This window comes from Oreochromis aureus, linkage group 19 (assembly GCF_013358895.1).
Source record: "Oreochromis aureus strain Israel breed Guangdong linkage group 19, ZZ_aureus, whole genome shotgun sequence".
Lineage (NCBI taxonomy): Eukaryota > Metazoa > Chordata > Actinopteri > Cichliformes > Cichlidae > Oreochromis > Oreochromis aureus.
Genome location: NC_052960.1, coordinates 26,644,308 through 26,670,082, shown reverse-complemented (window position 1 = coordinate 26,670,082; position 25,775 = coordinate 26,644,308). Strand labels below are relative to the sequence as shown.

Genomic DNA, 25,775 nt, shown 5'->3' with positions numbered 1-25,775 from the left:
AAGAAAAAAGAAAAAGAGAGAGAGAAAGGGACAGAGAAAGACAGCTGATATTTAGGAAGCGCGGATGATACCAAAGACTGCAAAATACGGAGGTTTCTCCTTCACCTTGTTAGTAGAGCCCTTCACTTGGTTACTTAACTTCTCCCTTAGCAGTAATCTACACCAAAACCCTGAAACATTACAGCTGTGGCATCTACAGTTTAAAGACAGCATCCAGGGCTGGGCACCTCTGGCATTCTCCCGGTGGGCCGATGCAATTTTGGCCAATGGGCGCACCGGCCGTACAAGCACCGATAGCATATATTTTCATTACTGAAGGTGGATTGCCCAATCAAATCTATTAGCAGCAAAGCAAGTGATGAAGGTGTTGTGAAAACTTTTTGTGGACAGCTTCATCTGCAGACAGTTGTTCTTGAACTCTGGAACCACTGTGCTGGCCACTATAATAGACTATATAACACTTCTATAATGCAGAAATGTGTCTTTCTGAACTGTACATTTACCTGTGAGGATGCATATGTATTTTTTTGTATGCTTTTGTTTTTTGCATTTGTGTGTGTGTGTGCCCATGCGACCCCTGCCGACCCCCACTGCTTTCTCATATAGCCCTACAGTAATAGGTTGCAGTGCAGAAATCGAACCCATTTACGCGTCCCAACACCAAAAACAGACAAATGATCGCTAAAATGGAGTCGACTTCTCTTAAAATTGAGCCCCCTTTTCTTTCTCTCTTTCTCTCTCACTCTCTCACTCTCTCTCTCCATACAAATGACTGCTATCAATATTTCCAATCTTCATTTCTCCAGAAGCTCACAGCCTCTTTCTGCCAAAAATCAATGGCTTCCCACTGAGAGCTGTGACAAGGATCAAAAGTGAGAGGCTCACTTTCTTCAGATAAACTCTCGTTTCTGTACAGTTTCATCATTTAAGCAGCCAGTTTGTGTTTTGCATTCACATCAACTTTACAAAAAATTGACCCAAATGGCGTTATTTGCTTCTTTTTTTGTGATGAGAAGCAAAGACAGTTTGTGCTTTTTGGAGATTTTTCATTAAACATTGGCAATCTAATAAACATTAGCAGGATGGCTTTTTCAGAAGGCACATCAGGCTTTACCTATACTTCTTTTTTTTGACAACAACACCAAAATATTACATCATTCATTCAAAAGAAAAAACACAAATGCACAGCATCCTGACGTCCGCTGATAGAAAATAAAAGTCATCTTGTTTACTTTGGGGCAAATGTGTTTTAGATATTAGTTTATTTTGGGGCTCCTATTGATAACTTGGAGGCTAAATTCCATCATGCAAACTATAAAAATGTTAATGGAGGATTGCGAATAATGGGTATTCTTCCTTTTTGTGGCCCATAAACAGGAGTGGACACCTGATAGCTGACATCTAAAGTAAGCAAACAGAAATAGAGTTTTATACTTTATTAACTTCCATCCTCTGTGCTCGAAGAAGAGCCACGCACACAGAGGGATGCTGGGAGTAAAAACTGTGTTTGCTTCTATGTTTTTCTGTTCTTCTAATGAGATAAACAAGTTATATTCATGGCATGTTTTATCCAGTGATCCTTCAGTAGTATACTCCTTTAAAAATATGCTTAATAGTTATTTCTATTTATGTTTAAATCCTGCCCAGTATTTATACATTCCTAGACTTGAAAAAAGATTCCCTTGTGTAGTGGTCGTACACCACAATAGAGCTAGTAACGATGTATGTTCTTTTCAGTTAGATGCTATAGACATGCTACCTCCTCTTATAATAGGTGTTGATAAAAAAGACTACTTACATTACAAATTGTGAAGCCAAAAATGATGATGATTGAAAATAAGCCCTTACAGGGTATTTCATAACTAGTTTTGAACACTTTAGAAACCACATTTATTTCTGTTTACTAGAAATATTCAAGCTATCTTACCACTCAGATATACTTCATGAGGTATGACTAGGTGTGTCATTCCAAGGTTCTATCGCGCTCTTATGTATTTGTACATAAGAGCCTTTGTACACTCATCCAGAGGCATGAGATGCACAGTTACATGCATACATGCAAGGTGCAAAAATATGCTCACTTTACAAACTTTTCAGGTCTAAGCTCAATCAAATAAAGATTATGTGCATACACAAACGCTCAGAATGGGACTGCTGATTCTTCTGCCTAAAAGCTGTCACAACTAAAGAATCTGAAAGGTTACAAAAGAGATCAAAGTTCTACATTCTTAATCACACAAATGCAACCTTTTTGTTTCAGCAGTGCAGTTTGTCTAGTCGTGCTTTCATTTCTTTGTGTTACTACAGTCAGCTATATGTTTTTATGCATTCATTTTTAATGCATGCCTCTGCCTGAGTCTCTTTATTTGCATATTTCAGTGCATCTGTGTGTGGAAAAGTGTGTGTAATTTAACTGTGCAGCATTTGTGAGCATAATTCAAACGTACATGAATTAATGTACTTCTGTGTGCATGCAGTTCTATATCAGTGGGTACACTTACACGGTGATTGTGTGCATTTGCGTGTGTGTCTCTGGTTGTCAGTCACACGGCAGGGCTAGGCTAATCAGCGCAGCTAGCTGTTCGCTGTGTGATGTAGGCTGATTAATATCCTGTTAGTGTCCCGTGGCTTTTAAGGTTAACTGCTGTTTCCTCTATACATCCATCGCTTCAAAACAGCCCTGCTTTCATTTGGCCTCATTAAGACGATGTATTACTATACTTAGCAACAACACAAAGACACACACACACACACACAGTCACAATGTTTTTTGTTAATGCTCGGTGTTGATTTGCCAAAGCTTTGTCACATATTTGCAAAAGTTAATGAAGAAAAGTGACAGTGGACCTCAGACAGTGTCTGAATGCTTTACTCACACACACACACACACACACACACACACACACACACACACACACACACACACACACACACACACACACACACACAGTATGGATCTATTTGCTGTCATTTTGTTATCTTGTCTCTTTGTTTCTGATGATTTGTGTTTGAAAACTTCCTGTGGTTACTATCTAACACTGGTGGACAGAAGGGAACTACATGTAATTTACTTCATCTACATTCATATTTGTATACAACGTCAAGTAGCTGAATTATTTTGTTGCTGTTTTTGTGCCATTAAATACAGAAACTGGCTTACCAAAGGCAAGAAACGTTATTTTGAACAGTGAACTTGGTAACCTTTTGGAATAAACTCAACTGATTGGCTTTTTCTTTAGTCATTTAACTAGATATACACATTAATAATATAAAAATATATACAAATATAGTAGTAGTTCAGGCAGAGACGAGTGATGTTTCCATCTGCAGTAATTTATAAATGGAGACAGGTGGTCAAACTAAACTGGAGACTGTACTGGATCATATGATTACTACTCATCTGTCCATCTTGGCCAACTATACACCTGAAATAGAAGTTTTATTACCCAAAAGTAGACTTTATAAAAGTTCCAACATTGAAAAGGTATTCATAGTATTCAGCAGCAGATGATACTGCATAAAAAGCCATGCTGTGTCACCTGCTATCTGTTCTTATTCAATTGGAGCATTAATACCAACATATGGTCATATTAATCAACGGATGTGCCAACGCAAACTGGGTTTTGGTGTTAAAAAAGTACAGTGACAGCAAAGTGACAAGATTACGTGTAAAAGGTGACAATTCAGACATTTTTTTCTGAGTGACTTTTGTTGCATAAGAGGCCCTTTCTTAATGTGCAATATATAGAGAGGAGAAAAACGTTACTCGTGTCTTATTTTTTGTGCTTGATATTGAAATGAAGTAGCTGCACTTGTGTTTAAAAAACAGCAGAGTTTTGGTAAAAAACCCTTTAAACGTTCAAACCAATGAGCATTTTTTGGGGATTATGCTCACATGCTCTTTGCCCTGTTTAGTAAGTTTACACATCTGTAAAGTTGGTGGTCTAACTACAGTAGTTCTCTGTAGGATTACATTTTGCCACAAAACAAATCAAGGGAGTACTTTACTAAATGAAGGTGTACTGAGAAGAAAGTTTCCCGTGATGAAATAAAAGAGCTTGATATGTAATAACTGACAGCTGTAGGTTTCTACTATTAGGCTACTATAATGCTAATTTAACTGATATTGAGGCAAACAGCAGAAGAGACAAACTGAGACACTTTTCCTCCTACCTTGAAGCTCTGGAGCTGCTCTGAAGCATCCTTGTCCTGTCGGAGGCAAGAGTTAAAGATGAGGAGTTCAGTGTCTCGCAGCCACGCCTTCAGCTCCTTGATACGGGCCTCCAGCTGCTCCAGAAGTGAGTTGGTAAGTGGGGACAGGGCTGATCGAGGGTTTTCAACAGTGACACCTCGACTTCCAGCCAGCTGAGCTTTTATGTTGGACAACTGGTTTTGCTCAGACCTACCGGGTCCTGAATGCTTGGAGAGGATTTTCTGAAATAAGAGAGAAGAGTCGGGGGAAAAAAAGGAAAAAGTCAGGCAATTACATTGAGGACTCCTTGTTATGTCAATACTCCATCATGTAAAGTAGCATATCAATCAATACTCACACAGCCATTAATCATCTACCTTTACAAATGTGCAGATCAATAAAAGGGATGTCATGTATTCAGGGCCTAGCTGCTGAAGCAAGTGTGAAGATTACATTTTAAGTAATGCCATTCATGTCAGTGGTGCTGTTCAAGATTTAATAATATAATCATAATGTTCTTGTTGACATGAGATCTTGTTTACATTGGGAGGGTTTGCTCTCACATACAATACTGTACAAGTTAACTGGGAATTAGAAGTAATTTCATTTGATTATTCAGTGATATCCTACAGTCCCATTGGTAATTGTTTCAATCGTTAGTTTCAGAGTTAAGTTGACTTCAAACTTGCATTGTAGGTCATTGTATGTCCTAATTCTTGCATAAAATGTCTTGTAGAAAGGTAACATTACTTTGCTGTATGTCTCTCTCTTGGCTGTTTTACTGCAGTAAGACCACAAAGTCAAGCTGAGCCAGAATCTTCACATCGGTCGACTGTCTGAGATGATCACCCTCTACATATCTGGCCAGCAAGTTCTTTTCCCCTGAACACAGTTGCTTCTCACCTGCATGCCACTTTGCAACCCACCTCCACCCCAGCTCCAGTTTTTCTATTAGCATTATATCAGTTATCGCTGATGCTATGTTCTTTTCTAAACACTGTAGAGTTGTTATAAAATAAAACCAGTTTTCAAAATGAAAAGAAGAGTTTAAACCGTAAGAGGACAAAATGTTGGCTGGTTGAGTAAAAAAATGCTGTACTGTTATATCTGTCTCTCTGCAGCTTTTATGAAGAGATCCTTACTGTCACACTTATCCTTGAAACTGAAAAAAAAAAACCCAAAACATATATTTGGAGAGAAACATCAATCTGATATCAGTAACCTGTAATTATAATATTTCTCACATTTCTGCACTTCTTGGTGTAAGAAAAAAATCTTTAAAGTTTCATTTTGATATAATAACACGTTTAGACAAAGTTTCTAATGGTGTTATCAAAACTATCAATTAGCTTGTTGTCATCACAAGCCTTCTGTTAGGAATGAATAAAACTCTGGGAATATGTCTGGTGTTTTTCCAGGTGCAAACAGATCAGCTGCTAATTCAGAGCTTCTAGCAGCTTCTCCTACAGAGTTGTGATATTCACACCCAAAACAAAACATCATTTAGACACAATACAAACTGAAAGAGGGTTTGGCGCGGAGCAATCACTGTTTCAAATGGGAACAACTGAAAACAACAAGAGCCCGACTCAAAGTGTGTGTGTCTGTGTGTCTGTGTGTGTATAATAAGCACTGCAGAGTAATTTTCAAACCCCTGTTGATCACACAGTAAGACACAGTAAGCCGCTGAGAGAGACTATTCTCCAGTTGGATTTCAACAAGTGTGTGTGTGTGTGTGTGTGTGTGTGTGTGTGTGTGTGCGTGCGTGCGTGCGTGCGTGTGTGTGTGTGTGTGTGTGTGTGTGTGTGTGTGTGTGCGTGTGTGTGTGTGTGTATGTGTGTTTCTTAAAAATACAAAACAAACAAACTTGTGATGGCCACCAATCACAGGCTCAGGAAAGAGACCAGGCCATGATATCAGCAGTAACATCTGGAGTGCAACATGCCAAAGGAAAATAAATAAATACGTTCTTCATTTTTTAGCTTTAGCTTCAATTTGCATGTAGGAAAGTAAGATTTACTATACAGCTCTAAGGGGTATGACTCCAACAGACCAGTCGCGTCAAATCTGAATCTTCCTAAGTTGTCCTTCTAAATTTCTCCAATTTGGACACACTCCAGTTTATTTAATCTCATACATAGAGCACAATTGATAAAGACATAGCGCTAATGCTTTTGTTAGGCTATCTTCATTTTGCGATTACTAATTATCTAATACCTAATATTTTCTCTTTGAATTTTTTCTTGCAGGAGCAACTCAGTAAGGCCGACCTCACTGCATAACGACACATATTCTAGTTAAAATGTTCAGTGAAAACCGCTGAAAAATGACATCGCTACCAGAACCAACTCCGTTACATAAGCCACGTTCAGAAAAACCACAAAAACACTTTGCTACTAGCAGTGGGCAAATAGAGAACAGTAATACATGAGCAGGTTGTCAGGATTAGCAGATATCATACTGCTGTGTTTACTTAACTTTACTAGAAGAAGATATAATAACAGTGATCATTCTTTAATATACGCTAGGAACAGTTTGTGTCTTAAGATGTCACCAATGTCACAAAACATCCATACACTCAACAATGTGGCATTTCACTTTGAAAACAAACAAACAAACAAACAAACAATTTATACACTTATACAATTCACAAAGGTGTCTCAGATCATATGACCAGTCACTCCTTGCTGTCCCCATGTCGAGACTGACACACCGGGGCTTTCGCTGTTGTGGCCCCCATGTATGGAATAAGTTGCCCCTCCATATTAGGCTGGCACCAACATTTGATTTTTTTTTTCCAGAGTTAGTTATTTTGTTAATCGTCTATTTTATTCATGTTTTAATATTTACTTATTCATTTTGATCTTTTCTCATTTATTTATTTATTTTATTGTTATCTCATTTTCTTTCTCTGTTTAATGTATGGTTTTTAAATTTTATTACTGTTTTTTACTGGAAAATACTTTGGTCAATCATGTTGTTTTTAAAGTGCTCTATAAATAAAGTTGGATTGGAGTAATTTTAAACTAACAGGAAGCAAAAAAAGTTGAGTCCTAGATGGCAGGAAGACTACATACAATACAAAAGGTTTGGTTTTATACTACATCATTCTCGGCCTGTAAAATACTACAAACAAAACTGCTACATGCTTCCATGTTTCCAAATAGCTGGCAAACCAGAAGCAATTCTCTTTTCATACCTTTTGGTTTCTGCAGTGGAAGCTGTACTCTGATTCTTGTCTTCTTCAGGGTTCATAATGCATTGTTTGGAAAAATTTCAAGGATCAGATAGCTGTTATCTTGAAGTTTCCACTATGCCTGTAACAAGCAGCCATGGCAGGAATAACAGAACACAGAGCTGCTCCTAAACAAGCCCAACGTGGGTTCCTGTCGTTAATTTGCATATATATGTGTTGATACAAAAGGTACTGAGTCGTTAGTATAGGAGGAACCACTTTAGCTGAACTCTGGCAGGTAAAACAAACCCATTAGACAATGAACAACTGCAACAATAGGACCCCAAACAGTCAAGTGCGCAGTTAGCTTTGTGCTAAGATCCTGAATGTCTTCTTACTTTCACGGAGAGAACAAGAAACAGAAAGAGAAATGAGAGCAAGATAGCTCATATCCAAGGAGGATCAGCTGTCATAAAGGATGTAATTTAAGAGACATAAAGAACATTTTCCCAAGACAGCAGGCAAAAACATTTTTTCCTAAAACATACAATGGTGAACATATTCATATCACAAGGCAAGACGACCAGCAGATCTCCAAATATTTGTTTGTTTGCTAAAGAGCTGTGAAGCTTGATTCTCAAGCTTAAGCTCAAGCTCATTTCATTCCTGTCAGCTCTGCCTCCACATTATGTGTATAGTATCCAGTGTATGTACTGTAAATATCCATACACATACAGTTTGACCTTGAACAGCTGCAAAAAAAACCCCCCAAAAAACTTGCTGCCAAAAAGCACGACAGAAAAGATGAAAGCTAATTTACAACCTCTTTATTTCTTCATCATTCAGGTTGTGTGTGTGCGTGTGTTTGCTATGTCATAAATTCTTCATAAGGCCAGGATAGTTCAGAGGCGAGACACAGGACATCAATTCCAGTTAATTCCCAATTTGTGTCAGAGCACCAGATGCCGACGCGAGCACCGATAGGCCCGTTAATACGCCACTGAGCCGCCAGGTTGGAAGGGTGAGGAGAGAGCAAAGGACGGAAGGAGAATAAGACAGAAAGACAGAAACAAGTGAGACCTCTGACATATTTAACATAAGCTAAAATTTAACACTGCAAGAAATAGAGTGATGAAATCTAAAATGAAAAGAAAACAGGGAAACAAATGACAGAGGTAAAGGGCGAGAAATAAATGTGATTGGGAGGAGATAGAAATGGAAGAAACAGAAAGACTGAAAGTTTGGGGAGGTAAAGGGTGAAGACAGAAGAGGTCCCTGTTCAGCCTGCTCACCTGGCATTATTATTAAGAGTGCACATTCTTCTTAATAGTGTCGATACAACAGGTTATGTTTTGGGAGGACATGGAACCTTGGAAAAAAATGAAACCTTTTTTTAATCAAGAAAGAATTCTTTAGGCTTCAGTCCAACATCGGAAGTATCAGAAAGAAACCTGAGCTTCCAGGGAAATCGCGTTCAACAAACGTAGTACATAACGAACATAGCTCATCACATAACATAAACAGAAAATGAAAAAGTAACAAAAAAATTTCCCAAGCAAAAGAAAACTTTGTTCCCTGGTTTACAGTCCTCAGCGCTGCCATTAATTAAGACTTTGTTATAGGTTGTTTTCAGTAGCGTGTTATTCTTTGTAAACACCAGAGCTCAGAAAGTTGTCACTTAATTTTGATAAAAGTTTGTAGGGGTGCAGAGTGGGCTCATGTTAACATCAAAAAAGGTCAACTTAATGATTTATTGGCAGGAAATCGAAAAAGTCATATTACTTAGAAACCATGATTCTTAAAAATTGTGGTGTATATTGTAGAAAGATTTTAAATATGTCACAACTGACCTTTGACCTTTCCTTCAAGATCAATAGACTGATGTGAAGGTCAAAGTGATAACAATGCTTTACAGAGCTGTTTAAAACCGACTAACTAACCAACTAACAACATATGGGTATAGAGGGAATGCTATATGAGGGTTCTAAATATCACATTACTTTGCACCTCTGACCTTTTCTTCAAGGTCAACTAAGGCCAAATTTTCATACAATGTCTTTTATCTTTAAAACTATGCTGAACATTTTACTCCCTTTGTTTGTATTGGCAGCATTTAGGAAATGATGCATGTGTATGGGAATTATAAACAACACATTATAGTCTGCATCCATATATCATGTCACATTTGACCTCTGATCTCACTTTTATATTTCATGTCTGCCCGCAAAATGCGTTATATCTTTAAAGAAAGGATTGTCAAGAGAAAGAGAATGAGAGCCTAATTACCTAGAAATACATTTATAATATTATTATACTCATTACCTACTTATTGTTTATATAAAAATACAATACTATCCCCTTAAAAGTGAATATTGCCAAGAGAGTGAGCTGCCTCAGCATATGTTTAAAGTTGGTTAACACAGTATGGCTATGGCTATGGACAATTATCTTGGGGATCGATGTTAACTTATAAATATTATATGCATTAAATCAATAGTAGGATTATTATTAGATATGTATTAAATATAATCTGCGCCACTACATATTTATATGTGCATAGTTGTCTGAGCCAGTGCTGCACAGTATGTGTTATGGAAAGCAGACAGTTTTGTCTTATGGAGTGTATGTTGAGTCCCTGCTCCAATGGCAATGATGTCAGTTAGCCACAATCATATATGGGAATGACAGGACCTGAATAAGATAGAGCTTAACGGCGTAAGGGAAGCATTTTCATCATGTGGGTGGGAAGGCAATGATGGGAAAGATTCCCATGTTTACAACTTGTGCTTGCTTCTGTCATCTAATTACTCAAGATGCCAACCTCTAGTCTCTTTACTCATTAGTGATGATTTAAGCTAAACACTAAGAACCTGCAGGAAGGGATGGCTGTGGTGTTTTTTGGGACATTTGCTTTTTCAAAAGCTATTTGGTTTCAGTTCTGGTAACTGTGACATGCTAATGGGGTGTCCACATACTTGCAGAATTAGAAGAGGTGATGGATGAAGGAAAACCAGGAGAGCGAGTGAGAATGTGAGATTAAGAGCCCCCAACCTGATGACACACACACAAACTTTAATGCATGCGTGGGAAACGGCATTCAGAGTCCAAATGCCTCCCCGTCAGTAACAGAAGTTTAATCACAGCCTGGTTACTGTGGCGGAAATACACACGATGCAGAGAGAGAGGGAGAGAGAAAGACTCATCTGTTGCTGTTGTTTAATTTTATAAATTGAATCCATTTCAGCAAGGTTGATACATATGTTAATGCACACACACACACTTCCAATAACTTTTATGAGTGAGGCAATAATGTGTATGTGTGTGCGTGCGTGTGTGTGTCATCATTGGGGACTACAAGGAAATGACGCGCACACACGCAGATGGTGTTTGCTCCTCTGTTGCTTCTCTCTGTTTGTGTGACGTGCCACTCGGTCGACAGGAGACGGTTTGTTTCTTCGGAGGAACAAAGTCACATCGCTGCAATTTCAGCCTCCTGACGAGCCGTCGCCAGCTGTCACCCCACCGCAGACCTGGAATTAATCACCACGCCGAGGTACAGACAAACAACTTCCACCAACGTACCCATTAGCAAGGCGCACGGAGCTCACTTCAGTCCTTGGAATGACCCAAATACAGTACAAGACATACAGATGAAAGTTGTTTCAGGTGGTTCAAATCTATTTAACTTTTTCATAATGAATATCAGGTGACCTCCAGTTGGCCACGGACACTTTGAAGAAAAAAACTAAATAAAACTGCTAATTACAAAGATAGATTTCAGTACAAATTGCTACAGTAAGTGAGGTTAAGTTTAAAAAAGTGAACTGAAGACCATTACAGCAATGTTAAAAATAGTTTTTTTTTACTCTGTGATGTTTATTTCAAAGAATGAATAATAAATTCTTCATCTTGGCAACAATGCAAAAGGCAGCATAGCTAATGTTTTTAGGGATTATTAGTGTAAGTATGGTAATTTAGGAAATTACAAAGATATTATATATACAATCATAGATAAGTAGATGTATTATTACATTATCATCAATAGAAGTTTAAGGTTCTACTGACAAATGCAGCACTTCATCTTCAGGAGTCATTAATGTTCAACCACCAACAGCAGAAATATCACCAGAGAGATCACGAGTCACGACCTCACAGTACAGAACTGCACTCTTCTCTATCTTATCCAGGGGAACACCAAGGCATTAAAAAGGCCAGCCAAGAGATGTAATCTTAACTTCTCCAGCCCAGGAGTTACCCAGGAGTGATCCTTGAGGATGCCCAACTCAACCTCAACTCACACCTTTCGATGTGAAGGAGTAGCAGTACTACTCTGAGCCCCGCTCAGATTGCTCAACTCCTCATCCTATCTCCAAGCTTTGCTTTCCTTCCCAGCTGTTTGTTTAGCACAACAGACCAACGCACTGTCGGCACCATTGCAGCCTTGACCCCACTCAAGAATGGGACCCCGAGATAGTTAAAACCCTCCACTTGGGGCAGTAACTCGTCCCTGACCCATAGTAGACACTCCATCCTTTTCCGGCTAAGGACCATGGCCTCAGACTTGGAGGTGCTGATTCTTATTCCCGCCACTTTAAACTTGGCTGCCAGCTGCTCCAGTCTGAGCTGGAGACCATCACCTGATGAAGCAAACAGAACCACATCATCTGCAAAAAGCAGAGATGAGATTCTAAGAGCAACAAAGTGAAAACCTTCTGCCACTTGGCTGGAGTCCATAAAAACTATGAACAGAATCAGTGACAAAGGGTAGCTGTGGAAGAGTGAAACACTAGGATCGAGTCCGACTTATTGCTGGCAATGAGGACAAAGCTCCTGCAACGGTCATAAAGTGATCGAATGGCATACACACCGTAGTCCCAAAGCACCCCATACAGGATAGCCAGAGGGACTTGGTCTATGTATCAAAGTACATAATTTGTGACTCATTGTGTGCCTTTCATCAAAAGCACACACTGGTAACTTGCCAAAAAAGTTTAATTCCTCAGAAGAGGTTTTCTGGTTGATATGGACCAAAATATTAACTCAAACTTTATCTTTAGATTTTTGGGATCTCCAGAAAAATAAAAAGTGTTATTCCTACACTGGTTTTCTTTAGTGTGCGTGCATGTCTTCAGAGCTGTTACTGTGTCCAATGTGTATTAGAAAGAAATAAAGCATAGTATACTTTATGGCGAATCTGTTTTCTATTTTCTAACTGACCACTGTATGTATGTATGTATGTATGTATGTATCTATCTATGTATGAATCTATCTATCTATGTATGTATCTATCTAAGTATCTATCTATCTATGTATGTATCTATCTATGTATCTATCTATCTATCTATGTATGTATCTATCTATCTATCTATCTATGTATGAATCTATCTATCTATGTATGTATCTATCTAAGTATCTATCTATCTATGTATGTATCTATCTATCTATCTATCTATCTATCTATCTATCTATGTATCTATCTATCTATCTATGTATGTATCTATCTATCTATCTATCTATGTATGAATCTATCTATCTATGTATGTATCTATCTAAGTATCTATCTATCTATGTATGTATCTATCTATCTATCTATCTATCTATCTATCTATCTATGTATCTATCTATCTATCTATGTATGTATCTATGTATCTATCTATCTATCTATCTAGCTGTCTGTGCATTCCACTGCACAGTTAAAGGCCATGGTGGCAGCAGGGCTCCCTAATTGAGACGACACTAATTATCATCTTCATGTTCTAGATTAGATCAGTGCTGATTAGCCTAAAATTAGACACACAGACACACACACATAGAAACACAGACTTATAAGCACAGTCTCAACAGAGTATTACTGTGATATACTATCTCTGTGACCATGGTCATTGTGCCGCAGTTGCACTCCTGTATCTTCTAAAACTCGGCTCTACTGTGTCTTTCTGTGTGTGTGTGTTTGTGTGTGTGTGTGTGTGTGTGTGTGTGTGTGTGTGTGTGTGTGTGTGTGTGTTACCTCCAGTTGTCTCCATGTGTGTGTCAGGTTGTGTATTTTGCAGTGGAAGCTGCTCGGTAGTTCAGTGCCACTCCTCTTCAGAGACTCGGCTCGGCCCAGCAGGTTGGTCTTCCTGCTCTCCATCATCATCAGCTCAGTGTGGCTGCTCTGGATAAGGAGGACACACGTATGAACAGATACAATCCAACTTGACATTTAACTCTTTATTGGCAGCTGTGTGAAGCACACTAGTTAATTTTTTTTTCAGATCTTTCCTTAAAAAAAGTCGGGATTGATTAATATAGCCTTAATTAATGGTGCCACACTGACTGGGCATTTATGTTCGTCCCACTCCTACATGTTAACCTTTAAACTGTGGCCACCAATTTTCCTTCCCTTTGAAGGAGACTTGGTCCATATTTTTATTCTTGAACTCTATTAGAGTTACCTTGCTCGATACTGCATTCAAAGTAATCCTTGTTTATCTCCTACTCGATCTTTGTGCCGGCCCTCATTAATTTGCTGTCAGCAACAAGCTGTTTTAGCTCCTTTCCCTTTGAGGTCACCCTCCTTTTAAGCCAGCTTTCTTTTTATTGGCTGCCCCTTGTAAAAATAAGGTTTGTTCATCAGGTCGGTGGGTCTGTGTGTGCCTGAGATAATTATATTAGGAATACCTGATCTTATTTGCAATCTGAAACAAGACATTAAGAGTAAATCTAAGCTATTGACTCATACAGATTACTTGCACATATGATAACTTTAACCTGGCAAATAAAAAGCCACTTTAAATATGGGTGTTAACTTGCATAGCTTCGACCACACCTTTAATGTTTAAAGTGTTGAAATAATTGATAATGTGCTTAACCAGCTTGACTTGTCCAGCACCAACATTTTATAAGGCAATATGGCTGTGTAATTCACCGCTGTTGATCAGTATGTTCAAAATCACATTCCACATTTCCATGTATAACTCAATAGAAAGCTATCCTGTCCGGTTTAATTTAAAATCATTAAAACATCAGCATATTTACAGTTAACAGGTGTAAATGGTGTAAATGGTAAGAATTTATTTATGGTTCTGTACTGGAAACTTAAAGCTCTTGCTTAGGATAAACGAAAGGCAGTGGTTGCCGGTAATTTTTTTCCCTCCAAAACACGCTTGACAAAGGAAATTTGTAGTGTCAGTGTTTCTATGTTTTGACATGTTGACACCATGAAACTGGATCTCCACTTGAATCCATTGTACTTGCTGTGAATCCATCTACAGGGGGTGAGTATTTCATGCTCAAAAGACTGATTTTCAGCGGAATATTCCTTGGTCTTTCAAACAGGAGCACATTTTTTATTGTTATTGTTTGCAGCTCATCTCATGATGAAGCGTTTGAGGGTGTCGCAGGAGTTTTCAGCAGATTTCACTCACTGCTTCACCTGCTTTGACCGCTTTAAAGATAAAAACTCTGTCGCACCTCTGCAGCTCCGCAGTCGCGCAGGAATCAAACACCGCAGCGGCACTTGACGGTAGACTGCGGAGTCCTTTATGGAGAGATTTTAAAAATGCTCCATTTTGTACCAGCAAGTGTTGCTGAATATTTTCCTTCCCTTTTGTGTTTGAGTTCTGTAGTTGGGGAGTGAAGGAGCTGCAGGTTTTTCTATTTTTGAATCTAAAAGTCACACTTTCAGGAATATGAAGAAAAAACATTTAAAACGACTTTTTCTAGAAATATCACAATTTTTCCCCAAAGTTGGAAGTTTTTGACACAACTGATTGACAGCAATCGACCAGGCAATTTCCTATTTGTGTCTTTTATGACACTGACAATGAAAAACAGACTGATCTTATACCTTGTGTCACTTTGTTTCATTTAACGTTGCCAAGTAGGCGCCAACAGTTAAATCCTACCTTTAAGTCCATAAGAGTCCATAAGAAGGAATCAAGTTCAAATAATTTTGTGCGGATCAGATTTATATTTACGCCCAAACAGGAATGGCACCAATCGTATTTTTACCCCTTCACTTTTGTTGTGCACAGCAACAACTGTCTTCTATAGTACACTGACTTCATGGAGAGAATGGCAGTAAAGTGCACCTTAATTGTCAAAGCTCTTTCTTTAACTTCATTTTTATGTCTTTTGTGCTTTTATATTGATTTTTTTCTTACTTTTATTTCAGCTCAGAAGTTCTTTGATGCTAAACTACATCATTTTGGGTTAATTTAATTTCCTTTCTCCCTTTTGTTCTTCTCTCTGGATATTGCGGTTCCAACCATCACTGTTTTTGCTTGTTTCTCAAGTTTTCTCTCCAGCTCCTTTATTTTGTGGCCTGATCTTTGTTTACTCTGTGTGTTGTCTTTTTTTTTGACAACTTCAATTCTTCCACTTATAGCTTCACTTTCTGGTTTCTACACTGACTAAATGTCCTGTCTTTAGCAAGTACTTGCAGGGTTCTGCATTCCCTTCCAGCCATTATGTCCCCTTTATTTTATGAAGTCCAAGGTTTAGTTTCGTAGTTCTTGTTCCACTTGCCCCTTTCTCTTCTTTCCATCCATCTTTTTAAATCTCCACATTTATTTACTTTATCTACTGTAAAACACCACTTGCACTTATTTGCCTAATTCATCCATCCTTTTTTCCATCCATCTCTTGTCTTCCCTGTTTTCGCTTGTTAGCATAACTCTCCTCTCCCTCCATGCCTCCATATTTTTGGCTTAATTTCCCTCCTCCTCTCCTCTTTTCTCTTTCTCCTCTTTTCATTTTCTGCATCGATAGCTACTCAGTTCTACTTTTCCCTTGTCGTTTATCATTACCACCCGGCCCTATTTGAATATTTAAATGTCTCTTCTGTGACTCTATGTGTGTGTGTGGATGTATGTATGCATGCATGTTTGTGTGTGTGTGTGTGTTTTTGCTGTGCTGTCATCAGAGAGGCGGCGGCCATTTTTCAACGTCGACGATTCTGATGGAGATGCTATCGCTCGGTGCTTCATGGCCATCCATCCCCTTCACTTAGCTAATAGCCACGCCGCGAGAACGAGGGATCGAAGGCAAAAAAATAGACGAGTGGAAGGTAAATATGTCGGCGTCGCACTCTTCTAACAGCCAGGAAATTATACGATTTATTTGCTGATGGCAAATATTGATTTAAAAAGGGGATAGGGAGCCAGTGGGGAGGAGGCAGGGGGGTTGTTTTGTTGTTGTTGTTTGTTTGAAGGATGCCACTGATCCAAAGTCAAAGAAAAGGGGGAGAGAGGGAGAAAGGAAGATAGACACGCCGATTAAAATGCATGAGATCCGAACTTTGAGATAAGTGCTGAGAGAGGGATCTTGGAGAAATGGGAGGGTGGAGGGGAGGATGATGGGTGAAGGTGGGGGGTGGGAGGGAGGGTTACATGGATGGCTAGCTGTGATGTATTCATGCCTCCAGTCAATCTCCATGCAAGGATGGACTAAGATACACAGGCCTAAGGATGGAGAGAGACAAAGAACGAAGTAAAAAAGACAAGGACTGAGATAAAGAGATCATGTGCAGAGGAAAGAAATAGAGAAAACTACAATAAATAGATGGAAAAGTGAAGAAAAGTGAAGTGTCAATGACACTGACACCATGTTCGCAGTAAGAGACTCTTGCCGTACGATGGGAATTGAAGCTCAAATAAATACCGGCAACACACACCACGACTCAAAGCCTCAAAAGTTGGCCAGTTGAGAAGGGTTCAACTTTTCAAAAATATCCAAAGCTTAAAGCAGGCTGCAAACTGGTGACAGCAAATATTACCATTCCACTTCTGACAACTGAGCATGTTACATTTTTGTAATCCACTGTAATTGTTAGTGAACAGTTTCAATATTTTTTGTGATATTTAAAACTTTGCTAGGTCAGGACACAAGATATTATTATATATAAAGAAAGATGTTTCTGCAAATATTTCAGAATAAAAGAAACATTAGAAGTGGCCAGCTGAAACATGAAGGTGTGATACACACCAGCACGTTTGGTGTGTGCCACTATTCACAGAGGTGAAAATGGCGAGCAAAAGCTGGGTGTTTATTTCAGTGGGATACAATTCTTTTTCTAAAGTCTAACTTAATTTACATGGAGATGCTGGGCTAGAAATCTGTGCTTTGGTGTGATACTTGCAACAAACATTACAGAGTGCGTGTGTGTGAGTGTTTTGCTCATAGTTTCAGTTTCAAACTTTTAAAAGTAAAGCTGCCAAAGATTAGAAATGATGCATCAGCACTAGTTTTAAAAAGCAGTTTTCACTTTTGGTGACAGAGAGTGCCTTTAGTCTGTGACTATTTGATTATGTCTAACTGAAATGTCTTCTTCTACTTTTGCCACTTCCTTTTTTTTATTCTCTTTCTTCATAGAATACTTCTAGAGTTCACAAGAGAATGTGACCTGTGACATTTTGCCTGCTGTATTCTTTGAAATCTGGTAATCCACCTCTTCATCTTCTTCTTCTTCTTTTTGCTTGCTTCTATTAGGGGTTGGCATGGCGGCCCATCTGCCTTCATCTCACTCTATCCCTAGCATCCTCCTCTATCACACCAACCCCTCTGAATGTCCTCTTTCATGACGTCCATGAACCTCTTCTAAGGTCTTCTTCTTTTCCTCTTCTTTTGCCTGGCAGCTTACTCATCCTCTGCACTTCCTGATTAACAAACTGTCATCCATCCATCCATCCATCCATCCATCCTCCTCTCTTCTCCAAATAACTCCTTAGCATACTTCCAGCTCAGTATTCTGTCTGAACAATTAATAAAAGGACTTTTCTCCTTCCTTAGTACCTCACCTTCCCAGTCATCTGGTAACTCTTCCCTATCACCTACAGCCTGTTTCAACACGTTCCTGACCTCCGTCCAACATTAGTCCAGCATCAGTCTTCAACTTTCAACATTTACTTACCCTAATGCACTTCCTCTTCTTGTTGTCCAAACCATCATACAGGCTACCATCTGATGCTGTCGAGCTACATTCTCCCATATCGTTCAGATTGCACCTTTTGCATAGGATGTAGTCCGCCAGTGTGCAGCTTGCTTCCATTCTTGTATGTAATCCTATGTTCCAACATCTTTTTGATGGAAGTGCTCACCACAGTCATTTCTCTCCTTAACACCATACCTACCTAAAACCTTCTCACTGCCTTTGTTTCCTTCCCTTACATGTCCATGAAATCTACTCCAATCACCTTCCCTTCCACTTGGTTCAACACACAACACATCTACCTTCCTTCTGTCCATCACATCAGCCATCTCTCTCTATATTTAAAGCCTGTAAACTCACCTCAACACTCCTGCTGTTTCTTGTCTCTCGCTGCCTCCGAACACACCTTCCCCCTTTCTTCTTTAGTTGTCTTTGGCCAACAGTAGCACAGGTTCCACTGACATTCTGCTGGCCAACAGCACCATAGGAGGTTGTTGTTAACCACTCCAGTATGGAAATCCCATTCTTTATGATCTGCTTGATTTGACCAAGATTTTACACAGACGCCGTCCCTGATGCAACTGTCTCCTCTCCTTTTTATCTCGGGGCTGGCACTAGGAGTGCACTGGCTTCTGCCCCTCTGCCCCCCCAAAGCTGGGTTAAAATGTGGCAATCAACAAACTTAGCATTTTGCTGCTGAAGCCATTAAAAGTTTCTCTGGCACAGATCCCAGTGTCTGTACAGAAAACATTAAACATAATTTGTTACTAAATTTAAACTAATTACTTGTTGCTTCAGTCCCATATGTTACATATGTGACTCTAAAAAAATGTTTATTCACATTTCTTTGCTCAGTTTGAAATATAGATGAACGCAAGAACAATATGTGATGCAGCTGTGAAAAAGAAAGACAGCATGCATTTGTTCTCATTTATGCAAAAATTGATGTATGTAGTTTAGTAAAACTAATGGATATACTATGTCAAAGTCTGGGTGTACATTTCTACGCTGAATTTATTCAGTCTTTTCCAAGCTATTCGATAAAAACTGTTAACCCCCAAAGGCAACACCCTCTCATCCCAAATGACTGCCATTGCAGGTGTAATGGGATGTAATGGTCCTAGTGGTTGGTTGGTTATGGACTGTCTAACAAGTAACAAAAAAGTCAACATAAAACAGTGCAGGAATTTCATGAAAAGCAAATATTCACATACTCCTAAATAGGAATGTCACAAATGGAAGAAAGGTATACCAGAAAATCATGCAGCCCACTATTTTTGAAACTGTCCGTGTCATGCTTTTGCCTCTTTTCGGTCCCAAAACTCTTTGTGTGCTTCGTTATGTTTGCTCCTTTGTGATTGTCTGCCCCACCCTCATTAGTTTCACCGGTGTGTTCAATTGTTTTCAGTAGTCTTGTCTCTCCCCCTGCCAGCTGTCAGTTTGTGAGTTTGTCTTCCTCTGGTTCCTTCTTTGATTTCTGTTTTGTTTTAGCTAGCTCATGTTCTGATTGAATCAGCCATTAGAGGCTCGCTTTTTGTTTTTTAATCCTGCCTCAGTGCTCTGAGTTTGGGTTCACCACATCCCACTGTGGTATCATAAGAGGTCATCTCTGACAAGATAAAACAGATGTTACTTACTACAAAGGAGAAAATTGTGCAATAGCAAGAATTATTTTCAATTTGTTCAATCTACGTTGGTTACCTAGGATGTCACTATTGTTGTATAGGCAATAAATGCATATATTTATGGTGTAAGTTGGGGACAATTCATCACTTATTTTTAATATTCTGACACACTAAATTTTGCTCCCTACAGACAATGAATCTTTGCTACTGCAAATATATTTTTAGAAAATACTTCTGTCCATTGTTGAAGTAAAGCTCTGTGCAAATAGATTAATGAATCCCACATCAGAAAACAGTAAAATGACAGAGCTTTCCCAAAACACACAAAGAGAGAAATGGTGGATAAACGCTTCACAAAACAGATGAGAGGGAAACAGGGGGAGTGTAGGAGAGAGGAGGGAAGGGGGAAAGGAAGAGGGGGAGAAAATCAACAAGCAATCATAAGTTTAATTTGGTCTCCATATTAATGAGCACGGAGCTGAAATGTCAGCAAAAATGCAGTCATACATGAAAAACATTTAATGCATTTTGAACATTAGGTTTTTTTCTCCTTCGCTCTTCTCGCAGATTCATCTTATCCGCCAAATGAGAGAAGTTTGTCGGAGGCTGCGTAACGGAACGATTTTGTCGTCGCGGCAACTAAAGTTTGTGGGAAGTGATAAGGACGCGTCTCTATCCTCCGCCTCGCGATCGTCTTTTTTTTTTCCTCTGTCTTTGTGTCTCCATCCTCTTAATTCTTCCTCTCTCTTTCTTTTTCTGTCTATACAGTTTCTCTTCTGCAACACTGTTCCTCAGCTCCTGTTGCTGTTCTAATCTTCAGAAAACTATTTCACCTTTTTTCTCTTTAAGTCCTGTTGCTTCTTATTTTCTTCCACTTTCTTGCTTACTTAAGTCTATTGCAAGGGTCAAAAATAGCAATCAAACTACAGAATTATCAGGATGGGATAGACATGTGACCACTCCAGGTGGTACACCGCCTCTTGGAATCTGGGATATGCTCAAGCATCCACCAACCCTGAACTGGAAAAGTGGTTAATAAAGTGGATGGATGACAGTCAAATGAAGACTGGACTTATAATAATAGCTAATAACTCTGTCTGGTTTGTTTATCTCCTTATAAAGGGACACACGTAACAACACATACAAGTTTAATCCATTGACCTGCAGGTGGCAATATCAAGCCAAGACATACATCAATGGACCACAAAAAGAAGAGAATGAGGAAGAAAACTTGAAAGAAAACCATGAAGGATATCTAAGGCTACGTCCACACGTACACGGGTATTTTTGAAAACGGAGATTTTCCGTTTTCGTTTAAAAAAATAATCCCGTCCACACGTAAACGTAGAAATGAAGGAAAACGCTGCTAGGAACATGCCAAAACAACAGGTGGCGATATATTCCTAACCTTGTAGAAATGTTGGCCAATCAGAAGTCTAGAAGCCTCGGTAGGAAATAGTAAACAAAGATGGGGCATAGAAACAGAACCGAGTCGTATGTGTGGAGGGACAGTAACTGTGTGTGTATATGTAAGCATTTAAACACTGCAGAGAGTACAATTAACAGTAACAGTATTGTAGAAATTCATTTCACCGAAACAATAACGTGGCGCACAGTGTGACGTCAACAAAGGCGCACACCTTTGACGCTGCGTTTTCTCCGTTTTCCTCGTCCACACATAAATGCAAAAACGGAGTTTTCGAAAATATCCACCCTGGCAGGCGTTTTTAGAAATCTCCGTTTTCAGTGACTGAAAACGCCGTTTACGTGTGGACGAAAGGTGCAAACGCATAGAAAAATCTGCGTTTTCAAAAATACCCGGTTACGTGTGGACGTAGCCTAAATATAAAAATGAAAAGCAATGATTTAGGCTGTTTAAACTTTGATTATACAGTATTACTGGGGAATGGCTGCGTGGGTTTTCTTACACCTGTAACCATAACACTCACATTATGCCACATCGTTGCAAGCTTGAACGGACTTTTAAGCTGAGTTTAATCAGAGATATTATGAGTGAGAGTATAAATTTCTTTTGATTAGGATTCAAAGAACTGTACTAAAGCTTCTTTTTGGTTTACTTGTTGCAGGTGCATAAGACGTAGGACATGCATTTTTTAAAGTACACCAGTAAAGCATATATGTCTGGCCCTTCCAGGTGTGACCATTATTAAATGTGTGTCTTTAGGGTTCTGGTTACATTAAACAAAGGTTTCTTGTCATTAACAAGAAAAAAAAGGCAACATCCTGGAAAAAATGATATTTTTAAATGTAGTGAGTAAAACGAAATATCTTTTGAGCTACAGAGTATATCCTGTAACTGTGCAACACAGTTTACTCTTTGGATTGCTAAAACCCTAAATCTCCTGAACTGTTGTTTTCAGATGTGGCATGTCTATGATAAATGTTTGTTTGGGTCTGCAAAGGCGAGGGAAGGCTTGCAGTCATGGTTGAAACTGACAGCAGCTTCCTGTAACTAACACAGATATTTACTGACCAATCCAACTACCCTGACCCTGTCTCACTATTAAGAGTCATCAAATGTCTATTATAACTCCAGCTCATTATTAACCGTTCTGCTTCATACCCCAGCCTTCCCCCACTTAACTCCTACTCTGTTGCATTCACTTCATCCTCTAAAATTCTCCTTCCTAAGCAAAGAGTGTGTATGTGTGCTGGATATACACAATGATAGAGAAAAGTGGGGAAAACACTCTATGCTTGCTTACATTTCAGTGTGTTTGTGTGTGTGACACTGTGTCTCCGACTGAGATGGATGTTCCACCGGCTCTGAAAGAGGAGGAAGTGGCTCTGTGACACCCCATTTATACTGCTAGACACTTCAACCTGTGTGTGTCTGTGTGTGTGTGAGGAAGGAAGACAACACAGCCATAAAAAATCTTTATGCAACACTTCCCCTTCCAAATAACCATTATTACACTATTTAATTGTTACTTTACTTTTAGCATATTGATTTCCAAAAAGTAAATTTCACTAAAAAATACTGTATGGTACAAAAAAATGCATTTTTATTTAACTTTTGGTATGTGTTTATTTTTTACCAGTGCCCCATTTACATTAAAAGTAATCACAACAGAATAATGCATTGTAGTTTCTATAGTAAACCTTTTGTGGTCTCTCCAGGAGGGACGTGTACAATTACAACTGCTTGCTGTCACCAGAAGCAGCGCTTGGTTAAGCTAATTATTCATATTTTATTAAGTTATCAGAGAGCTGCAGACAAACAAGGTGGAAAGTAATGAGGACAGCCCTGCACACCAGCGCAGTACCTCGATGTAGAAAATGAATGGTTGTATGCAGACAGTGTCAGAGTAAAGTGACCATTTAGCTAGTGGACCAGAGTAATGCATACACACATTCTGCACAAGCTAGATAGCACTGCTAACATCAGCTACAATTGAAAAGCTAATCTGCTGTCCAGGATCGTCTGCCTCAATATCCCACAAATCCCCTCTGTTTTACCTCTAGGCAAATTGATCAGACCCAAACACCTCCAAACTCTTAATAGCTTTAACCATCGCCAAAATACCACAAACAATTTTACTCAACTGGAAAGATGGAAAAAATAAAGCGTCAATCTTCAAGTAGCCCCAGTTGTGTGCAAAAAATTATATGTTACAATCATCATACATAAAGTAATATATTTTTCCTCTGTCATGATGAGGTAATTAGTGTAAATGTGATTTGAAATTTAAAATTATACTCTCTGCTTTCTGAGTAGCTGAGATTCTGGAAGTTTCTCTTGCGCTGAATTAAAACCCTTCTGTTTGGACAAAAAGATGCAAAAGAAAAAAAGCAAAGAGGGAAAAAAAAGCAAAGAGACTTTCTCTGTTTTCAAACGAGGAAACAACAAAAGGCCCGGCAACATGTTTTAATTGTCACCATGGAAACCAGATGAATGAGCCGTTTGACTGGCCGGTAATGACGGCTCGCCATTCAGCCTTGCAGCGAGTCACGCGTGAGTTTGTGTGCGCGTGTGTTTCAAGTGTGTGTGTTTAGCTGGGAGGTCATTTGTACAAAGCAGGGAGGGCAACATATCTACATGTCTGCTGGGACAGAAAAAATACGGTGCGAGAACAGAGACAACAACTGCCTGTTATGTTTGCAGCATAGCAGGCAGTTAAACACATGCACATACTAATAACTGAGACGAGAAGAACCAATAAACAATCCCTTCAGCTTTTTACAGATTTCCTAATTCACCAAAAGTTGCTGCTTCAGGTGTTTCAATGTGTGATTTATATCACAATATTTTACAAAAAAGGGAAAAAAAAGTCAACACTTCACACAGATTTCTGCAGACATCATCAATTAAATTCATCCTTAAAAGGTGTCAACAAAATATTCTTTGAGTTTGTATTTTTACTTTTTTAGCCCATTCTTCTAACAGACGAGTGAAAAGAAAAAGAGTGTGTTGGCTGTGGGAAGGTTGAGTGACAATGGGATGTCACTACTTCATGCCAGGTGACCTATGACACCCTAAGAACCCTGGGAATTCGCTCATTCCAATACATTACATGAAAAAAGTTTGCAGAATTCCAGAAAATGTGAGAAAAGCATGCACACTAATGCTACACCTGCACAGCAACATAAAATACACTAATGCTGAACACAAAAGTCACAACAAATGTGTCTCTGTCAGTGTCAATGTGCGTGTCCCTTTTTTGTCTTTCTGTGTGAGGGCCAAACATTTTCAAAAATGAAGGTCAGTTTCTGTTAAAGAGTATAACTTGGTTTTTGAAGATTAAGGCCAGAATTAGCTTTGATTAGATTCTACTTTCTGGCCTGTAGTCAGACTTCACCCATGATGGAGCTCTTATGACTTTACAAGTAAATGTGTGTGCTTCTAACTCTACAGGAAGCTGGATAGATCACACTATTCAGCTTATAAACAAAGAGTCTTTATACTGACGAGGGGTGGGGAGGGCAAAGAGAGAGAGAATTGGTTGGTACAGGAATGATTGTGTTGTTTCTGTGTTGTCTGTAGGTTTGTTCTTTCAAAATTTAGTCTTTACTCTTATTCCAGAGAAGTAAACTGGAGTAAGAACATTTCTGTGACATGGGATCCTGCACAGTGGTGACTGTATTAGTTTTTGTTGTATATGTTATATATCCTTTGCCTTTCCATATGCATATTGAATTCATTTGTTTCTATAAAAAAGGACACCAATAAAGCCTTACTAAATCAGAAGAGAACTAATGACATTCTCTGTGCTTAATCACAGAGTCAATGTGCTAATCATATCAGTGGTGTTTTTGTGCTGAAGTGTTCACCGCTGACTTACAGTCTTACTGAGGACAGCAGGTGCTGATGGACAACGCTTCCTCTGTTTTCGGCTTCCGCCACTGTGTGTGTTTGTGTGTGTGTGTGTGTGTGTGTGTGTGTTTGTTTGTGTGTAACCGGAGTTAATTAGAGAAACAGAAAGTCAGAGTGGGCTGATGCCGTGGTCTTCACCTACACTGCAGAGAGAACCAGGCTTTTATCTGACAGGCTTTTATCTCTAAATTTATGGTATTCTTTAATAAACATGCATTACCATGTCTTAGAAAAGACTTCCTGTTTTTTACTCTCATCCTGTTTTGATTCGCTGTTCCACAGTACACTCACCCTGCTGGTTTTGATGAATTCAGTCTCCCGAACATTTCCACCAAGAGAAAACCAAGCCATCTTGTTTTACAGCAAATGTAATACTGGTGCGCAAATAGTCAAAATCCCCCTTCAGGAGATTGAGGTTCATGTTTCTATGATATTTTTTAGACGTAGTTACAATTTTACTTTAAAATATTTGCAATTGAATTTTTCATATTGTGTCATTTTCAGTTGTTGCTCTTTATTTAGGTTTATGCACCAAAACC

At 38.9% G+C, this 25,775-nt stretch overlaps 1 protein-coding gene across 1 annotated transcript in view; it reads right to left on the bottom strand.

The window, feature by feature from the left end:
• LOC116310778 (A kinase (PRKA) anchor protein 6) overlaps positions 1-25,775 on the bottom strand; it is a 175,576-nt gene that overhangs the window by 46,895 nt on the left and 102,906 nt on the right. Inside the window, exons 10-11 of the mRNA XM_039603722.1 lie at positions 13,375-13,521; positions 4,174-4,434 (exon numbers count right to left, since the gene is read on the bottom strand). Of these exons, the coding sequence (XP_039459656.1) occupies positions 4,174-4,434; positions 13,375-13,521 (408 nt within the window). The remainder of the gene's footprint in view (positions 1-4,173; positions 4,435-13,374; positions 13,522-25,775) is intronic.